The sequence below is a fragment of the Nematolebias whitei genome, chromosome 20 (genome assembly GCF_014905685.2).
Source record: "Nematolebias whitei isolate Nwh7 chromosome 20, NemWhi1, whole genome shotgun sequence".
Taxonomy (NCBI): Eukaryota; Metazoa; Chordata; class Actinopteri; order Cyprinodontiformes; family Rivulidae; genus Nematolebias; species Nematolebias whitei.
In genome coordinates, this window is record NC_056517.1 from 35,492,848 (window position 1) to 35,510,075 (window position 17,228).

Here is a 17,228-nt window from a genome sequence, read left to right on the forward strand (position 1 = left end):
ATATATATATATAATGATATGTATATGTTTATATATGGTATATCCATCTTAAGAGGGCAGATTTTACTTTAATTAGAGACTGATCTTACAGAAATTAGGTTTTCCAAGTGTTACTCTTTTTTTAATCGTGTGCAACAAAGTTTAGCAGAAAAACCTTAATTAAAAAGTGAAACACAAGGACTGAAAGCTTTAGAGCTAAACTGATGTTTTTTCACCATCAACATTAATTAATTTCCATCCATCCATCCATCCATCCATCCATCCATCCATCCATCCATCCATCCATCTTTTCCCGCTTCTTCCTTTTTTGGTAGCCGGGTCACTGGTACCCATGTCCAGCCATCACTGTGCGAGAGGCGGGGGACGCCCTGGACAGGTCTCCAATCTATCACATAGAGACAAACAACCATTCACTCTCACTCACACCTAGGGACAATTCAGAGTTACCAATCAGCCTAACATGCATGTTTTTGGTTTGTGGGAGGAAAACCCATGCATGCACGGAGAGAACATGCAAATTCCATGCAGAAAGGTCCCGGGCTGGGGTTTGAACCGGCAACCTTCTTGCTGAGAGGCAACAGCTCAGCCATCTGAGCCACTGTGCCACCCGGTTTTGAACATGTTCTTTAAATCTGCATGACAAAGTTTTTATAAATAAAAAAGTCAGAGAGTTGTCCGACTCTAGAGAGCTTTCATGTCCACGTTGATGCTGATTAACTTTAAATAAACTGGTCTGAATCTTTGCTCGTGTTAAAAGTGTTTGCCAGTCGAAAAATATTATAAACGCTGCCAAGGTGGTAACAAACCAGGCGGAGGTGGGCAATGCAATAATATGTTTGGCCTAGAATACAGTTTTGCACGCTGTGCACACAAAAATAGTCCGATTTCATTCGTCCTTTTTGCAGACGATGTGGTTCTGTTGGCTTCATCAAGCGTTTTGTCCACTAAAAGTTAGCAAAGCAGGTAGTTGATTTATTTCTCAAACACTGTTTACATCCAGGAGCTAGTTAGCTTAGCACGGAGGCTAGAACAAGCATGGTCAACCAGGAAGTGATTGACTCGGACGCTGCATGAGAGCTGAGCTGAATACGAGGAAATAATCCAAACAGTTGTAACAAAACAGTCGTGTTGCTTGATGTTCCCCGGTGTTTGTGTAAACATTAAAAACCGTAAAAACGTCCATTTTTATTCACGTCCAGTGTCTGCCAAGCTTTACCCTCTGCTGTGGGAGTGAAATCCAGCTGAGATGGAAACCAGTTTCTCAAAGAGCACATTATCATTATGGCGCACGCTGCGTCTAAAAACAGAACAGAGGCGGCGTGTGTTGATTTTTGTCATTTCACGTCGTTTACAAAGCGGCCGCAGAAGGTCTGTTTGTTTCTGCTGGAAAAATACAACAACATGGGACTCAGCTTGGAGCTGATGATAAGAAGGATTTATTTTGGGAGAGTGGAAACCACAAAACCTATTAGAGTTTATGTATAAATCACATGTTTTACATGCTTTAAAGACTTCCGTGGTCGACCTCAGAGCCGGGTCTGTGAAAGGGATATCCGCTCATCATTCACTGCTGGGCATTTAAACAGAAAGACTGTTTGTAAACATATACTTTAGTCTTATTTGGGTCAAAACTTACAGACGAGTTTCTTAAGACGTTTCAAAATGCAGCTTGAGAAACTGCGTTTTCTGCAAAAATCCAGAGTGAATGCTGAAAACTGAATGAGTTCATAGAACGTGCTAAAAAAGAAGCTAAAAGTGAGTTAAAACAACTTTAGTTCAAACAAGCAAAAAAAGGCAAACATGAACATAATTATAACGGAAGTAAGCTTGTTGAAATAAGTAAAAAAAGAAAACAACAAAACAGTAGCTAAAAGCTAAAAGGAGAAAAACTGATGTTAATGTTTTAGCAAATTAGATGCTAAAGGGAAAATCAGTAAAACAGTCTCAAAAGTAGCTAAATATGTAAAACCGTAATAAGCAAAACAGTGAGGAAATTTAGCAAAACAGATGCTAAAATGACCCAAACTGTAGCTAAAATGACAAAAACAGTAGCTAAAATTACCAAAACAGTAGCTAAATGACCCAAACAGTAGCTAAAATTACCAAAACAGTAGCTAAATGACCCAAACAATAGATAAAATTACCAAAACTGTAGTAAAATGACCCAAACAGTAGCTAAATGATTAAAACAGATGCTAAAATGACCAAAACAGAAGCTAAAATGACAAAAACAGTAGCTAAAATGACCAAACAGTAGCTAAATGACCCAAACAGTAGCTAAAATTACCAAAACTGTAGTAAAATGACCCAAACTGTAGCTAAAATGATCCAAACAGTAGCTAAATGATTCAAACAGATGCTAAAATGACCAAAACAGTAGTTAAAATTAGCTAAACAGTAGATAAAATGACCCAAGCAGATGCTAAAATGACCCGAACTGTAGCTAAAATGGACCAAACAGTAGCTAAAATGACCAAAATAGTAGCTAAAATGACCCAGACAGATGCAATGACCCAAACAGTAGCTAAAATGACCCAAACTGTAGCTAAAATGACCAAAGCAGATGCTAAAATGACCCAAACAGTAGCTAAAATTAGTGAAACGAATGCAAAAACTAAATAGATAAATTGGTAGCTAAAGTTAGCAACAGATGCTAAAGCTAAAAGAAGCAGAACAGTAGCTCAAATATGTAGAATATTAGCTAGAATCAGCAAAACAGGAGCTAAAAGCCAAAGATAGCTAAGCGGTTGCTAATAGCAGACAAATGGTAGGTAAAAGCAGCAGAATGATGGTCAATAGCCAAAAATAACAAAGGGCTAGCTTAAAGATAAAGATGGCAGATCCATACATAAAAGCTGTAAGTAGCAGAACAGTAGCTAAAAGCAGTAAAACTGTAGCTAAAAGCAACAGAATGAGAGCTAAAAGCTAAAGTTAACAAAAGACTAGCTAAGAGCTTAAAGTACCAGGAGAAGACAAAACTAGAGCTGAAGCAGTTTTAGAGGATGTTATTGAAGGAATTGAAAAGATCTCCATGTATCTCTCTATGGGGTAAATACACTGAACACAAATATAAATACAGCACTTTGGTTTTTGCTCCCATTTTTTCATGAGCTCACTTTAGAGTGGCCTTTTGTTGTGGTCACCCTAAAGCACACCTGTACAACAATCATGCTGTCTAATCAGCGCCTTGATATGCCACACCTGTGAGGCGGATGGATTATTTTGGCAAAGGAGAAGCGCTCACCAACACAGATTTACACAAATTTGTGGACAGTATTTGAGAGAAAAGGCCGTTTGTGTACATCTTAAAATTAGATCTCTGAGTTCAGCTCATGAAAAATGGGAGCAAAAAACAAACAAACAAGTGTTGCGTTTGTGTGTTTGTTCGTAAATAATCTTAGGTTAGGCAAGTTAGGTTCCTAACTAAAATGCTTCAGCAGAAATTGACGTAAACTTGTTTGTTTCCGTCTCCTAGTGGAGTTCGACAGGGAGCTCTCCCTGCAGCGCCGTCACCACAAGGAGTTTAAATTCAACCTGTCCCAGATCCCAGAGGGCGAGGCCGTCACCGCCGCCGAGTTTCGCCTCTACAAGGAGTGCGTGAGCGGGGCGTTCCGCAACGACACCTTCCTGCTCAAAGTCTACCAGGTGGTGAAGGAGCATCCCGACAGGTAAACCAAACAACAATCTTCTGTTTTTGTGTTTGCTCTACCATTCATTGCTATGATTTTGTATGGCAGGCACCAGAAATGTATAAATTCAACATATATTCTGTATGTTTGTGCCAAAACGTTCGTTTAGTATCGAGCTACTTATTTGCTGCATTCCTTCGTCTCTATATTCTGCGGTTTTTGGGCTCCTGTTTGAAGGTTAGACCTTTTATTTTTGAAGATATTTGGAGATGAAAGGGACCAAATATCTCATATTTCTGCATTATTGTAGACTACGTTTTGCACCTTGAAGATAATTACAGCTGACATTGCCCATCCTGGAGTGTGAAAACACGCAAGTTGCAGTGTGGTTTCCTTTGTAAGCTACTTCAGCATACTTTCAGCTATTTTAACCATTCATGCTATCAAAATGTTCAGCTTGTTCAAGAAAACACAACTATGTCCTTTGTCATTTTTATGCTTTTTAAAATATTAACCTTTATTTTACATTTTTTTCTAATTGAAATTAATAAAAAAAAGGCTTAAAATATTTGAAAACCTTTGTGCTTTGTGAAATCTCGTTTAGCATGCTCAATACAATTTTAGATCTTAACTGATGTTTTGCATGTTTTAACTTCTTAGCTACAGTTTTGCTTATTTTAGCTTTTTGCCATGGTTTTGCTGGTCTTAGCTTTTAGCTCCTGTTCTGCTGATTTTATCTTATAGCTCTTGTCCTGCTGGTCTTAGCGCTTAGCTCCTATTCTGCTAATTTTATCTTATAGCTACTATTATGCTGGTCTTAGCTTTTAGTTCTTGTTCTGCTGGTCTTAGATTTTAGCTCCTGTTCTGCTGATTTTATCATATAGCTACTATTCTGCTGGTCTTAGCTTTTAGTTTCTGTTCTGCTGGTCTTAACGTTTAGCTCCTATTCTGCTAATTTTATCTTATAGCTACTGTTCTGCTGGTCTTAGCTTTTAGTTCCTATTCTGCTGATTTGATCTTATAGCTACTGTTCTGCTGGTCTTAGCTTTTAGCTCCTATTCTGCTGATTTTATCTTATAGCTCCTGTTCTGCTGGTCTTAGCTTGTAGCTACTGTTCTGCTGGTCTTAGCTTTTAGCTACTGCTCTGCTGGTCTTAGCTTGTAGCTCCTGTTCTGCTGGTCTTAGCTTGTAGCTACTGTTCTGCTGGTCTTAGCTTTTAGCTACTGTTCTGCTGGTCTTAGCTTGTAGCTATGGTTTGGCTGTTAGTTTGTAGCTACTGTTTCGCTGAACTCAGCTTGTAGTTACTGTTTTCAGCTTGTATATTTTGTTTAGCTAAGTTTAGCCTTTGTTTTGATCATTCCAACTTTAACAGCTCCGTTTCAGCTCCTTCAGTCATTCAGCGTTCACTCTGCATTTTCTTCTTATTTTGCTTTTTCATCCCCCCCACCCCCCCGTAAACTGTAGCTCAATAATCAACCGATCTGCGGGAAGCCAAATACCTTCCCGGCGCCCCTCCTCTGAGTCAAAACCCAACTCCTGGTTCGGCTCCGGGCCGTAATGATAAGGTGCTTAATTATCTTGACACCCTTTGTGCTTCTCATTTGATTGGAGCGGTTTCTCTAACAGCGGGTCAGGAATGTGAGGGATCACAACACCAGAAAAGTGACAGACCTCACACGAGAGACGGCTCCTGAAACCTCTGACCAGCGGTTTTTATTATCCCCGCCACGGTGAAAGTAACTGTAACATCCTGTGTCTGTTTGGCCGTCTGTTAGCAAAAAATCTCATGAAACAGTGGCTGGATGTAAATGAAAGTAATTACTGGATGTTCAGCTACAAACACAGGATGATCGCCAAAGCTAACTGGCATTAGCCAACACAAAATTACCTATAACTCAGCCAATTTTACAAATATTGTGCTCATATTTGGTGTGGTAGTAGCTGAGAGTCATCCGCAGTGCATACTTTGAACACTAACCGATTGCGTGAGATCTTTTAAGACTTTCAGCTGCAAGACGATAAGCCATGTGCTTTTCTTCAAAGAATTCTACTTTTGTTTTTTGTGGCTCATCTCACCTGGAGTTCAACTTTTACCGAGGACTTAAACTTCCATATTCATTCTGTCAAGAGATACGAACAATCATCACCATCGTGTAAAACTCACAGAAGAATCTTCTGCCTCCCACTGAGCAAAGCAAAGCCATTTAAAGGGAGTCCTCTGTGACCTTTGACCTTATTGTTCCAGCTGATTTGCGTCTACTGCAGGCTCTGTACTGCACTCCTGCTGCCCTTCGAGCAGCGTGTGATGACGGAACTGAACCTTCTGCGTGCTGACCTGACAGCGACGCCGTCAGGACCGCTCTCGTTGCAGACCAATAAAGCGGGGCTGCAGACGCACGACTGCAGGGGCTTTCGGCGAACACCTGGACGACTGCGAGGCTTTGATGTCGGTTCTGAAGGACGGTCCGGCTGCCGTGTTATTACTCCTGTCCAGGGACATCAGGAGGACGGGGCCCTCTTATCACTCGCATGCTCTCTTCTCATTAAAAAGTCACACTTCTTCTCCTTCTTCTTCTTCTCCACACATTCCTCCTGACTCCTCCACACACAAATGGTCTTAACACACGTCCATCTTGATGCCAGACTTTTACTTCCTTCCTGTTCTCGGACCCTCAGAGAGGCAGACTCGGAGGTCAGATGTACAGTGAAGTAGAATAAGGTCTGTCCCGGCAGTTTCCGTTAATGTTCCTGTCGTTACAGGAGAACATCTCCGTCGTTCATGAGGTTTGAGTCCGTGTTGTTTTTTTGTTGTCGTGTTGCTTCAGAGAGGCGGATCTGTTCCTGCTGGAGTCTCGCAGACTTTGGGCCACCGAGGAGGGCTGGTTGGAGTTCGACATCACCGCGACCAGCAACCTGTGGGTGATGAGTCCGGTCCACAACCTGGGTCTGCAGGTCGGCGTGGAGACCAGCAGCGGTGAGCGTCCCTACGAGGGCTTCTCGATAAGCTAAAGACATTACACAACACCAAGAATGGTTCTGCTGAAGAAGCTGAAACTGCTGTTCAAGCTAAAAGAAGTAGAACAGAAGCTAAATGCTAAAACGACAAAATAGTAGCTAAAATTTTGGGAAGCAAAATGCTAGTTACAGTATAAGCTAAAAGTCATTTAAGAGCTACATGTGGCAAAGCTATAGCTAGAAATTAAAAGCAAAAGCTTAGCTGAAAGTAACAAAAGACCAGATAAATGTAGCAAAAATAGCCAAAAAAAACTAAAAGCTGTAAAATATATTAAAAGGCTAGCCAGAATCTAAAAGTAGCAAAAGGCTAGCTTGAAGCTAAAAGTAGCAAAAGGTTGGCTAGAAGCTAAAAGTAGTAAAAGGCAAGTTTAAGTTTAAATATAGCAAAAGGCTTGCTGAAAGCTAGAAGTAATTAGAAGCTAACTAAAAGTATCAAATAGGTGTCTAGAAGCTAAATGTATGAAAAGGTACATGTATCAAAAAGCTGGCTAAAAGTTGCAGAAGGTTAGCTAAAATCTAAAAGGCTAAAATGGTTATCTGCAAAAGGCTAGTTTAAAACCAGAAGTAACAAAAAGCTTGCTAAAAGCCACAAGAGGCTAACTAAAAGAATCAAAAAGTTGGCTAGAAGCTAAATGTATGACGAGGCTAGCTAAATTTGCAAAAGGTAAACTAAAAGCTAAAACCTGCAAAAAGCAGGTTTAAAAAAAATTGTAGTAGCAAATAGCTAAAAGTAACAAGAGGCTAACTAAAACTATCAAAAAGCTATCTAAAAGGTACACGTATAAAACTAAAAAGGCTAGCTAAAAGTTTCAAAAGGTTAGCTCAAAGGTACATGTATAAAAAGGGCTAGCTAAAAGTTTTTAAAGTCTAGCTAAAATCTTAAATCTACAAAAGTCTAGCTGAAAACCAGAAGTATCAAAAGCTACCTAAAAGCTAAAAGTGACAAGAGGCTTACTAAATCTATCACTCTGCTTTCTAAAAGTTGAAAGTAGCAGAACAACAGCAAAAAAAAACTGAAAGTAGCTAAAGGACAGCTAAAAGCTAAAAGCACTTAAATGCTAGTTTGGAGCTAAAGTAACACAGGAAACAAAAATAATCAGTGTGTTAGAGAACAATGGTTTTGAAGGGGTTGAAGAGATGTCAGTGTGTTTAAAACGTTACAAAGCCCAAAAGTCTGAGCACCCGTCTCCTGAATGAGCTGAAGGTTTTGATACGGGTGGCAAAAAAAGCAAAAAAATTAATAAACACAAGATTAGTATGAATATTAACTCGGCGTTCGCACAATTAAAAAAAACACCATCATTCGTTTGTTATTCCTTTTTTTTTACAAAATAAAACTCGCAGACTATTAGAACTATCTTGAGGAAAGGTAATGTTGCGCACCTGTTCACTATTGTCATTTCCTTTGTGAAGCAGGGCAGAGCATCAGCTGTAAGGAGGCGGGGCTTATAGGACGGGACGGCGCTCTGGAGAAGCAGCCTTTCATGGTGGCGTTCTTTAAAATCAGCGAGGTGCACATCCGCTCCGCCCGCTCCACCGGCGGGAAACGTCGGCAGCAGAACCGCAACCGGTCCTCGCAACCCCGAGGGGCCTCCAGAGGTCTGGGCCCCGCAGGTCAGTCTACTGAACCTTAAATAACCTCATGGGAATGTAAACGCACAAAACTAACTTTTATAATACCCTGAATACATCCATAACTGGTGCTGAACTGGTTGAGCTCACTGGATGGGCAGCACATGTTTGGTCTCTTTGAAATCCTTGACGAATTAAACCCGACTCCTGCAGAATCTCCTTCTAATCAGAGGGAAACTGTAGCTCAGGGATTATTTACATGATTTATTTTTACTGGAGCTTCCCCCCATGGATTAAGAGAAGTGCACCGCATCTCGAAAATCTGAACCTCGAGTAAGAAATGGTTGATTTTGTTCAGAACGGGAACAAAACCTGTGATTTATGAAGGGGATTTCCCTGGATCTTTCCACGCAGGCTGAGTTTCACCGTCGTCGGGAAGGTTTGGCTACAAATCCAATACAAAAGTGTATAAATTGGCACGTGTGTTTAATAATAAGTGAACGCTGGCTGGGTTTTATGTTCTCGTGGCATGAATTGAATCCATTGTAAACGAGGTAACAATCCTCACTGCTTTCCTTTCAGCTGACCTCAGTCTTGTTTGCTACTGTAGCTACTTACCAGGTGATGTAATGAAGGATAATCCTGATGATATTCTCAAGTACTTTAAATTAAATCTAATTACGACTCAGCTTAGCCGCTCCTGTGAGGCTTCAGTTTGTTTGATCTTTGCCTGATTTTAACAGAAGCTTCTCCTAGAGTTGCATCAAAGTGAATGTTTAATCAAGTTATTCTAATTCGTGCCATAAGTGATCTGCATGACTGTAATGCAGTACTGATTATGCGCTCACCGATATCGCAATGACGATAACTTTGCAATAAACCGCACGGCCCATGCAGCTTCTCATTCCTGGCAGTGAGCGAGAAAATGATCTAAAGCCTTTAAAATATAAAGTAGAAGAGCCAGGAAATTGTTCAAATGACTAAAATTGCACCGTAAGTAGTCAAGTGCATTAAAGGCTTAAAACCTGATGGGGAGTTATCATCTTCAAGGAAGAAATAAGGTCATAAAAATATCAATACGCACAAAGTCACCGTTTATAGTAAGAACTGAAGATTGTTTAAAGATTTTTGTGGGTTTCCAGTAAATTTAAAGTGTTAAATGATCAAAGTGGACAATACAAACAGATGTTAGTGGAGTTGTAGTAGTGAGCGGGCAATGGGAATACCTGATGGGAAGCATAAACTGTCTTCATTAGGGTCTTCCATGTCTCAAAACAGTTAAAGTAGCAGAAACTCATGCTGGTGTCAAACCTTCATGTCTTTTCAACAAATAGTTGAAAATTAACAAATAATTTCTTGGGTTGAAGCCGTCACATCAGTGAACAAGCTGCAAACTAAACTGAATCATCCAATAATGGTCATTCAGGTCATCTGGACAGTTTTTTTTTTTTGTGGAAAGACATTTCACTCTGTATCCAGAGGGCTTCATCAGTCTGAGGAGTCCCAAGTAAACAGTTTTCCCCACTAAGCAGTGCACTCCTTTAGTGGACCAACCAGTTTGCTGGTGGTAAGATGGTTTCTGGGGGCTGTCCTGTCCCCCATTGACTCCTCCCAGGCAGGCAGCCACAGCCAAAGTGGTTCAAGACATCAAAGTTCATGCTCAATCATCCAGGTACAAAATCCAATAATGGTCATTCAGGTCATCTGGACAGTTAAAAAAAAAAAATATATATATTTTTTTGGAAAGACGCTTTACCCTCTATCCGGAGAGCAAACGGGGTCGACGGGGGACAGGACAGCCCCCAGAAACCATCTTCTCACTAGCAGACTGGTTGGTCCACTAAAGAAGGGTACTGCTTAGTGGGGAAAACAGTTCCCTTGGGACTCCTCAGACTGACGAAGCCCTCCGGATAGAATGACTGAATGACCATTAATGGAATTGGTACCTGGATGATTGAGCATGAACTTTGATAAACTGAACGATAACTTTTTAAAACGTTTAGTTTGTGCTCCTAAAAATGACACTTTTTGCTTCCGTGCACTGAATCAAAGCAGCGAATATATCACATGTCAGCTGGCTGCCCGAGAAGCGTTTTACCTCCTCTTCACCTCGTATACTCGGTGTAATGGCTCTAACATCTGCAGGTAAACAGATGTGTTTGTGGGACAGGCTGGTTTTGTCCTCGCTGCTGCTCTCTGCAAATACTCAGTTTGTATGAAGATAAATTAGTCTCAAAAGTACCGGTATCACACAAGCGCGTAGATTTGTATGCATCCGATAAGATCCACGAGCATGCTTTACAAATGCGTGCTACAAGATTTGCTAACGCATAAACAGTTTTTCAAATGTCATTTCGATTTGCAAAGTAGGAATATTCTGCGCGTACAATTTGTCAAATACACGTGCACAAATCTGTGGACGGATCAGTCAACAGGAGTGCACGGATCAGCTTTAATGTGACTTTTGAAACTTTCTCACCGCTCCAGATTCACAAAGGTAATGCTGCGTTCAGGGGTGGTGAAAAGCTGGGACGTCTGAGCCTCGCTAGATTTCCTGAGTTATTGGGAAAAGACACATTTGTAACTTGGCACAGTAGCTCATCATAACCCGTACATTAAAACAAACATGCTGACATGGACGTTATTGGATTCTAAAAATGTTAAATTTGTGAAATGTACGGTTAAAATTAACACCTTAAAAATAATTATAGCTATTCTTCATGTGGACATTTTTTAAACTCACCCCATTTTTTGTTTATTTCAGTGGTTCAGTCCACAGTTTTTTTTGTGGCACAAACTATAGAAAAAATATAATTTTGCTTACTTTTAAAACTAATTTATCTTCATACGTTGGTTCTGCTTTGTTTGTTCGTAGCATCTTCAGTCACTCTGTTCTGTAAAAACAAGATGCTAATAGCTGACATTTTACCATTTTATCCAGTAAGAATAGTAAACAAAAGCTGACACTTAATAGCATAAAACTCATAATTTGTCATTCTATGCCACAGTTAGTTTGCCTAAAGGAATAGTTTGGATCTTTGGAAGTGGGGTTTTTGTTCTGGTTGAAAGTCAGAGAAATGGCAGGATTTGCTAACTTCTGCTCAGTTATCAGGTTAAACACTGCTGGCATTAAAAGTAAGAGAACTAGTTACCATATTTTTCGACCTATAAATCCCGTTTTTTTGCATAATTTGCATACCTTGCGACTTATATGCCGAAGCAACGTATTTATGGATTTTTTTTCCCATATTTATAAACAAATTTTTGGCTTAGATATGACTGTTTTCATTCATTCTGACTGAACACTACCATTTTCAGCCGCTAGATGGCACTCGATTAGTATGGCATGCCGTTGTGTCATGTAATAGGTAGGCCTGCTGCAATAAACAATAAATCAATTAATCGCATGATAAATGAAAATTATCAACCTCATTTTCATTTATCGGCTTCATCGTTCCTTCGTGTCTCTCTCTTTCTACTGAAGACACCGGATGACACAAGGCTCAACTCCGGTGCTCTTCACTGACCACTCCCTTTCTCTTTTCTCTTTAAAATCCAGTTTAACAATCCAAAATCGCGTTTTTGGATTGTTAACAGCAACTAAGCTAGGAGCTAAGCTAACAGGCCGACATCGGGGAGAAAAAAAACCTCCTTCTTGTCGAAGCTCCAAAATTCACGGTTGAAACCCGTGCCTTTGTGTAAAAAGTTGTTTTTGCTCTGCAAAAAGAAGCTGAGAACTTGTTTACTGATTCTTTTATTAAAAGCTTTGTATGAAAAATGCTATGCTAAACAGCTCAAACCACACCTCTGCCGTTTTGAGAACCGAAGAAAGACAGCCCATGTCACGTCAAGGGGCCTCCCTCCCATTTTTCTTGGAGACACGCTGCTCGCTCCCTCACTATCCATCCTTCGGTTCAGTCTTATATTGCCATCCGGTGGTTGACCAAAGATACTACTGTACAAATTAACAAACATTTCTCCTTAAATTTGACAATAATTACTAATTATTGTCAAAGTTCAAACAATATTATCGTTTATCGCAATAATTTCTGAGACAATTAATCGCCCAGCAAAATGTGTTATCGTGACAGGCCTAGTAGTAGGTAAAAGTGGATATTAATGACACAGTCGGCTTGCTATAGCCTGCCACCTTTGTCCAGCTCGCCTGGAGCAACCGTCAAATCAGCTTAATTTCGCTGTACCGCCTCGGCAAAATGCAGCTGATTTGACCATTAAAGTGCATTTATTAAGTAAAAGTTCAACTGAGACACACCTTTACTATAATGTCAAGCAAACAAATAATTGTTTTTAAGTGTTAATCTTGTTAAATTCTTGTTGAAGTCCTCCCATGCACACTTACGCGGCCACCATTTGGCAGCCAAACAATTTTTGGCACAACACCGGCCCACATTTCCGGGTTCGATCCACATTTACAAGTTGTCAGCGGTGACGCATAATAGATGCGACTTGTACGGCGAAGCGACGTATTTATGGATTTTTCCACTTTATTAGACATATTTGGACTGATGCGACGTGTACGGTGGAAATAATCATCTGTTCGGTGCGTTTAGACCCTATGGACCCATGGGTTTTGGTTGTAACAGTGCTGTAAATAAGCCATCTGAAAGTCTAAATCTTCCTTTGTGTTCCTGTTTGTATCAGAAGATTTTCTGTGAGGCAAACATGTTGAAAGAGTCGCCCCGGTGACGACGTTCTGTTAAATATTACACTTTTCATAACCCGAAACATCAAGACTTCTCCGCTCTGCCACTCGGGACCACTGGGAGTGTAAATATTTAGCTCTACGACAGGAAGCCGGGAGCCCCCCCCGACGACCACCCCTTACAGTATCCCAGCCGAGGACTGCTGGGATCGGACGGGATGGGAGGATCCGGGAGGAATTCTGGAGGGCATATGTTTTCAATACGGCTTCACTCACTCCAGAGACGAGGAGGAGGCCGTGATGGATGAGGAGCGCATCCATCTTGGGAGATGTGGAGATGATGGTCCTTCAGTCTGGGTTTGGCACGGAGCTGCAGCCCCGTCTGCTCCGGCCGCCACAGATCCAGTCATAAGGAACGTTTCACCCACCCTTACACCTTTTTTTTTTGTTCTCCAAATACCATCAGCTCTGAGGCCGGAAGGCAGCAAGGTGTTTGTTTTTAATTACTTGTGTCTACACGAGCTTCCGCGTAGAAGTTTGAAAGAAAAACTTTCTTCCTCATGACTGGAAAAGAACGTTTTCCTTTGTACCTGATAAACTTTTTCCTGACCCGTGTGGTTACGCGGTTGATTTTTTTTTATAAACGTACATCCTCTTTTCTGATGTGCATCAGATTTTGCTCAGTCAGTTCGAGTTGTAAAATAAATGTGAAACTAGAGAAATTGCCTTTCCTGTGAAAATGCAGTGTGAATGATTATTGCTGAAGAAGTTGCTGAAAAACAGCTGAAATTAGCTTAAAAAACATGCTGAAATGGAAGAACAAGCCCAAGATAGCAGAAGAAACCAGAAAGAACGCACACTTGCTGAATTAGGTTTATATAAACAGAAATGAACACAAAAAAATAGGAAATAAGCTAAAAAAAAAAAAAAGGCTGAATTTAGCAAAAATTGCTGAAAAGGCTGAAATAAGCTTAAACTACCAGAAGTTAGTAGAAGAAGCAGAAGTGAGCTAAACAAAAATCTGGAATAAGCTGAAAAAGCTAAATTGAGCACATAAACAACTAAATAGTAGCTGAAATAGCAGAAAAAAGCTGAAAATAGCAGAGAAAAACTGAAAGGAGCATAACAAGCTGAAATTAGCATAAATAAGTTAATTAGGCTTAAGCAGCAGAAATTACCACGAAAAACTTGAATTTAACTGAAAACAGCTGAAATTAGCTAAAAATGCTTAAAAAAGGTAGCTGAAAAGGTAGAACAAGCTTAAATTAGCAGATGAACGCAGAAACAACACAGTTGCTGAAAGAAGCCGAAATGAGGAAAAAAAGTGGAAATTATCTTGAAAAAAAGCTGAAATTTGTCAAAACAGCTGAAAAGTTGCTAAAGAAGCAGAAAGAAGCTTAACTTACCAAAATGAAGTGGAGAGAGCACATCTTTGATGAATTGGGCTGAAAAAAGTTGAAATGAGTGCAAAAATTGTGGAATTAGTCAAAAAGAAAAAAAGAAGGAGCTAAAATTAACATTAAAAACAGCTAAATAGTTGAAATAGCAGAAAAAGCTGAAACTTGCATGAATAAGCTGAAAGGAACATAACAAGCTGAAATTAGCAGAAAGAAGTTAGAAGAAGCCCAAAAATGTTATAGTTAGTAGAAAGAAATGAGCACAAAACAACAGAAAAAAAAAAACCTCAGCTGAAAGTAGCTGAAAGTAGCTGAAAAAAAGATTTAAATTTGCACAAAGAAGCTGGAGTGGAACAAAATGTGAAAGGAGCAGTAAAGGTTGTAAACACATCTAAAGAAATGAAGGATGTAAAATGAGCTCAGTTCATTTTCTATGAGAAAAAAGTGGCAGAAAAGGCTAAATATTTCAACAAGCTAAAGTTGCACCAATACCAAAAGTCATAGCAGGATTGTCCTGAAAGAGCTGAACGTTTTGATTTATGGTTTGTTGAAATAGTACAAAAACTGTGGAACAAGAAAGATGCTGAAAAACGTAATGGATCACAATAGTGTGCGCTGCTTTTCATTTCATGTTGGAAGGTCTTCGGCTGTTTTAGTAAAAAAACTACATTGTGTCAGCTCTCACGTGACATTACACAGAGTATGTGTTGGAGATGACGCTCAGCTACTACCACACTAAATTTTAGCTCAGTTTCTGTAAAACTGACTAAATTTTAACCGTTTTTTGTGTTTCGTAGGATCTGTTAGCTCTGGCGGCCATCTTTAAAATGGGACGTTTAGAGGTATATTAAGTAATTAAGTTCTAAAAATTTCTTTAATATCCAACAAGTGGTTTATGAGATATTTTGCTAACAGAGTCGGGGATAATTGTAAATTTCAAACCTTTTAAACTAAGTTCTCATAATCAGTCGGTAAGTATTTTGGAGATCAGTCTCGAGCAGCGCCATGCCAAATTTTAGCTCTAAATCCGTAAAATCGTCTGTATTACAGACATTTTTGCACTTGCTAAAATCAGTGGACTGTGGCGGCCATCTTGAAATGCGTTGCCTCCAAAGGTTAATGAGATGAAACGTCCTTGTCTAGTCAAAGTCATGCAGTTTGTGAGATTATTTACTAACAGACAGTCTTAAAACTTTATCTCCTTCCCCTTAACAGTAAAAATGTGGGCGATGATAAAAAGAAAAAGAGAAAACTTTACTTTGAAACTGGCATTTTGAAGGTTTTGGGCCACTATTAAAGCATGGTAGATTTAAAATAAATATTCTCCAGGTCATAAAAGATGAGTGACGTTTTCGAGCATCAGTGTTTTTTACACTCTTTCCTTTACACGTTTTGCAGAGAAGTGATTGTTTTTATTTAAAAAAATTAAATCCTGTTATGTTAAGCAGGTTAAAATAAAAGATGGCCTTTCTTGATGTGTTCAAATTTTTTAAAAAGCGCTTGTATTCCTCACCTAAAGAACAATCTGACACCTTTAAAGATAATTTGACACGTTCAGTGGTTAAAGAAAACTGAGTGATGAGAGTTGAGTTTTGGCTGCGGGGGAGGTTAACCACCCGAGGAAGGAGTGCTACGTCCAGGCCCGGCCTGTAATTAGCCCTAGCCGGTCATTAGCTGCGCAGCTAAAAGAGCTAACGGTATCGCTTAAAGAATTATAATAACACGGCGCTCGGCCAGCTGTGTTTTCTCATCTGTCACTCCTCTCTTCTCCTCGCTCCACCCGAGCTCCTTTTGTTTACCGCTGGAGTAATTAGACATGGCGGAGCGCCCTCGCAGGGTTTAATAACCTCTGTGATGAAAGACAGGAAGAAAGATAAACTTCAGTCAAAAGGTTGAAGGGAGGGAAAATAATAAGAAAAAAACCATCATCCTGCTTTCATGTCTGCATGGCTGCTGGGACTCACTTCAGTTTTGGTCAAAGAAGATGACTACCGGTAGGTACATCTGCAGAAAACTTTAAAATTGATGTGAAAGTCGTAAAACTGGAGCTGGATGAGTTTGTAAAGGCGAGCAGGTTGGGACACGGTGACCTGCTTGGGTTGAAACAAGTTGTTATGTCTCCAACGTTGGAAAAGGTTCCGCTTAATTTTTGTGTTTTCGGAACAACTCGCGATAAATATAATTTACAGCTTTTCCGTCCTCGCAGAGGGGCCGGGGAAACTGTTTTCGTGGGTTTTTCTAAACCCAATAGAAGGTTTCCGTTAGCTTAGAACTTGTTTGGTTTATCAGACGTCTCATTTAAAACTTAAAAATCAAAGAGCTTGTGTTTGTTGGGGAGCAGTGTTCCCCCCCCAGTTACGTCCTGACGGGGTCTGAGACAGTCTTACCAAAGAGGGGTCCAGACTGGGGGACTGACAGGGACGTACCAACAAGAATGTTGGTGCCTGAACATTGTAAAAAAATAACATTTTCAGTTGCAGTCTCACGGACCTCGAGTGTTTACAACCAAGAAACAGCAAGCTGTGCGGCCACGTTTTGAGTGGCCAGTTTCTGAAAACTATGCACACAGCTTAATATGGTGCACATTGTTTTGTTGCCCACATTGTACCCACTTTGCCACATTTTGTACCCACGTTGGCAGCTTCACTCTGCCTTTCAGATTTAATCTACTGGAAATGAAGGTAGGCAGATTTGAGCCAGATTTTTATTATTTGTCATCGACACTGTTTTTAAGCTCTGATATTCTGGAGGTTTTCCATCGTAGGAGAGCCATCCATCCATCATTGGATCCGTGGAGCCATCCATCCATCCATCCATCCATCCATCCATCCATCCATCAATGGATCCATTCATCCATGAATGAATCCATCCATTCATCCATAAATCCATGGATACATCCATCCACCCAGTCATCCATCTATCCATCAATGGATCCATTCATCCATCCGTCCG

At 40.1% G+C, this 17,228-nt stretch overlaps 1 protein-coding gene across 2 annotated transcripts in view; it reads left to right on the top strand.

Annotated features, from left to right (window-relative positions):
- Positions 1 to 17,228, top strand: part of bmp6 (bone morphogenetic protein 6) — a 72,002-nt gene that overhangs the window by 43,967 nt on the left and 10,807 nt on the right. For both annotated transcript variants that reach the window (XM_037694079.1, XM_037694080.1), the window contains exons 2-4: positions 3,476 to 3,668; positions 6,455 to 6,603; positions 8,061 to 8,258. In XM_037694079.1, the coding sequence (XP_037550007.1) occupies positions 3,476 to 3,668; positions 6,455 to 6,603; positions 8,061 to 8,258 (540 nt within the window). The remainder of the gene's footprint in view (positions 1 to 3,475; positions 3,669 to 6,454; positions 6,604 to 8,060; positions 8,259 to 17,228) is intronic.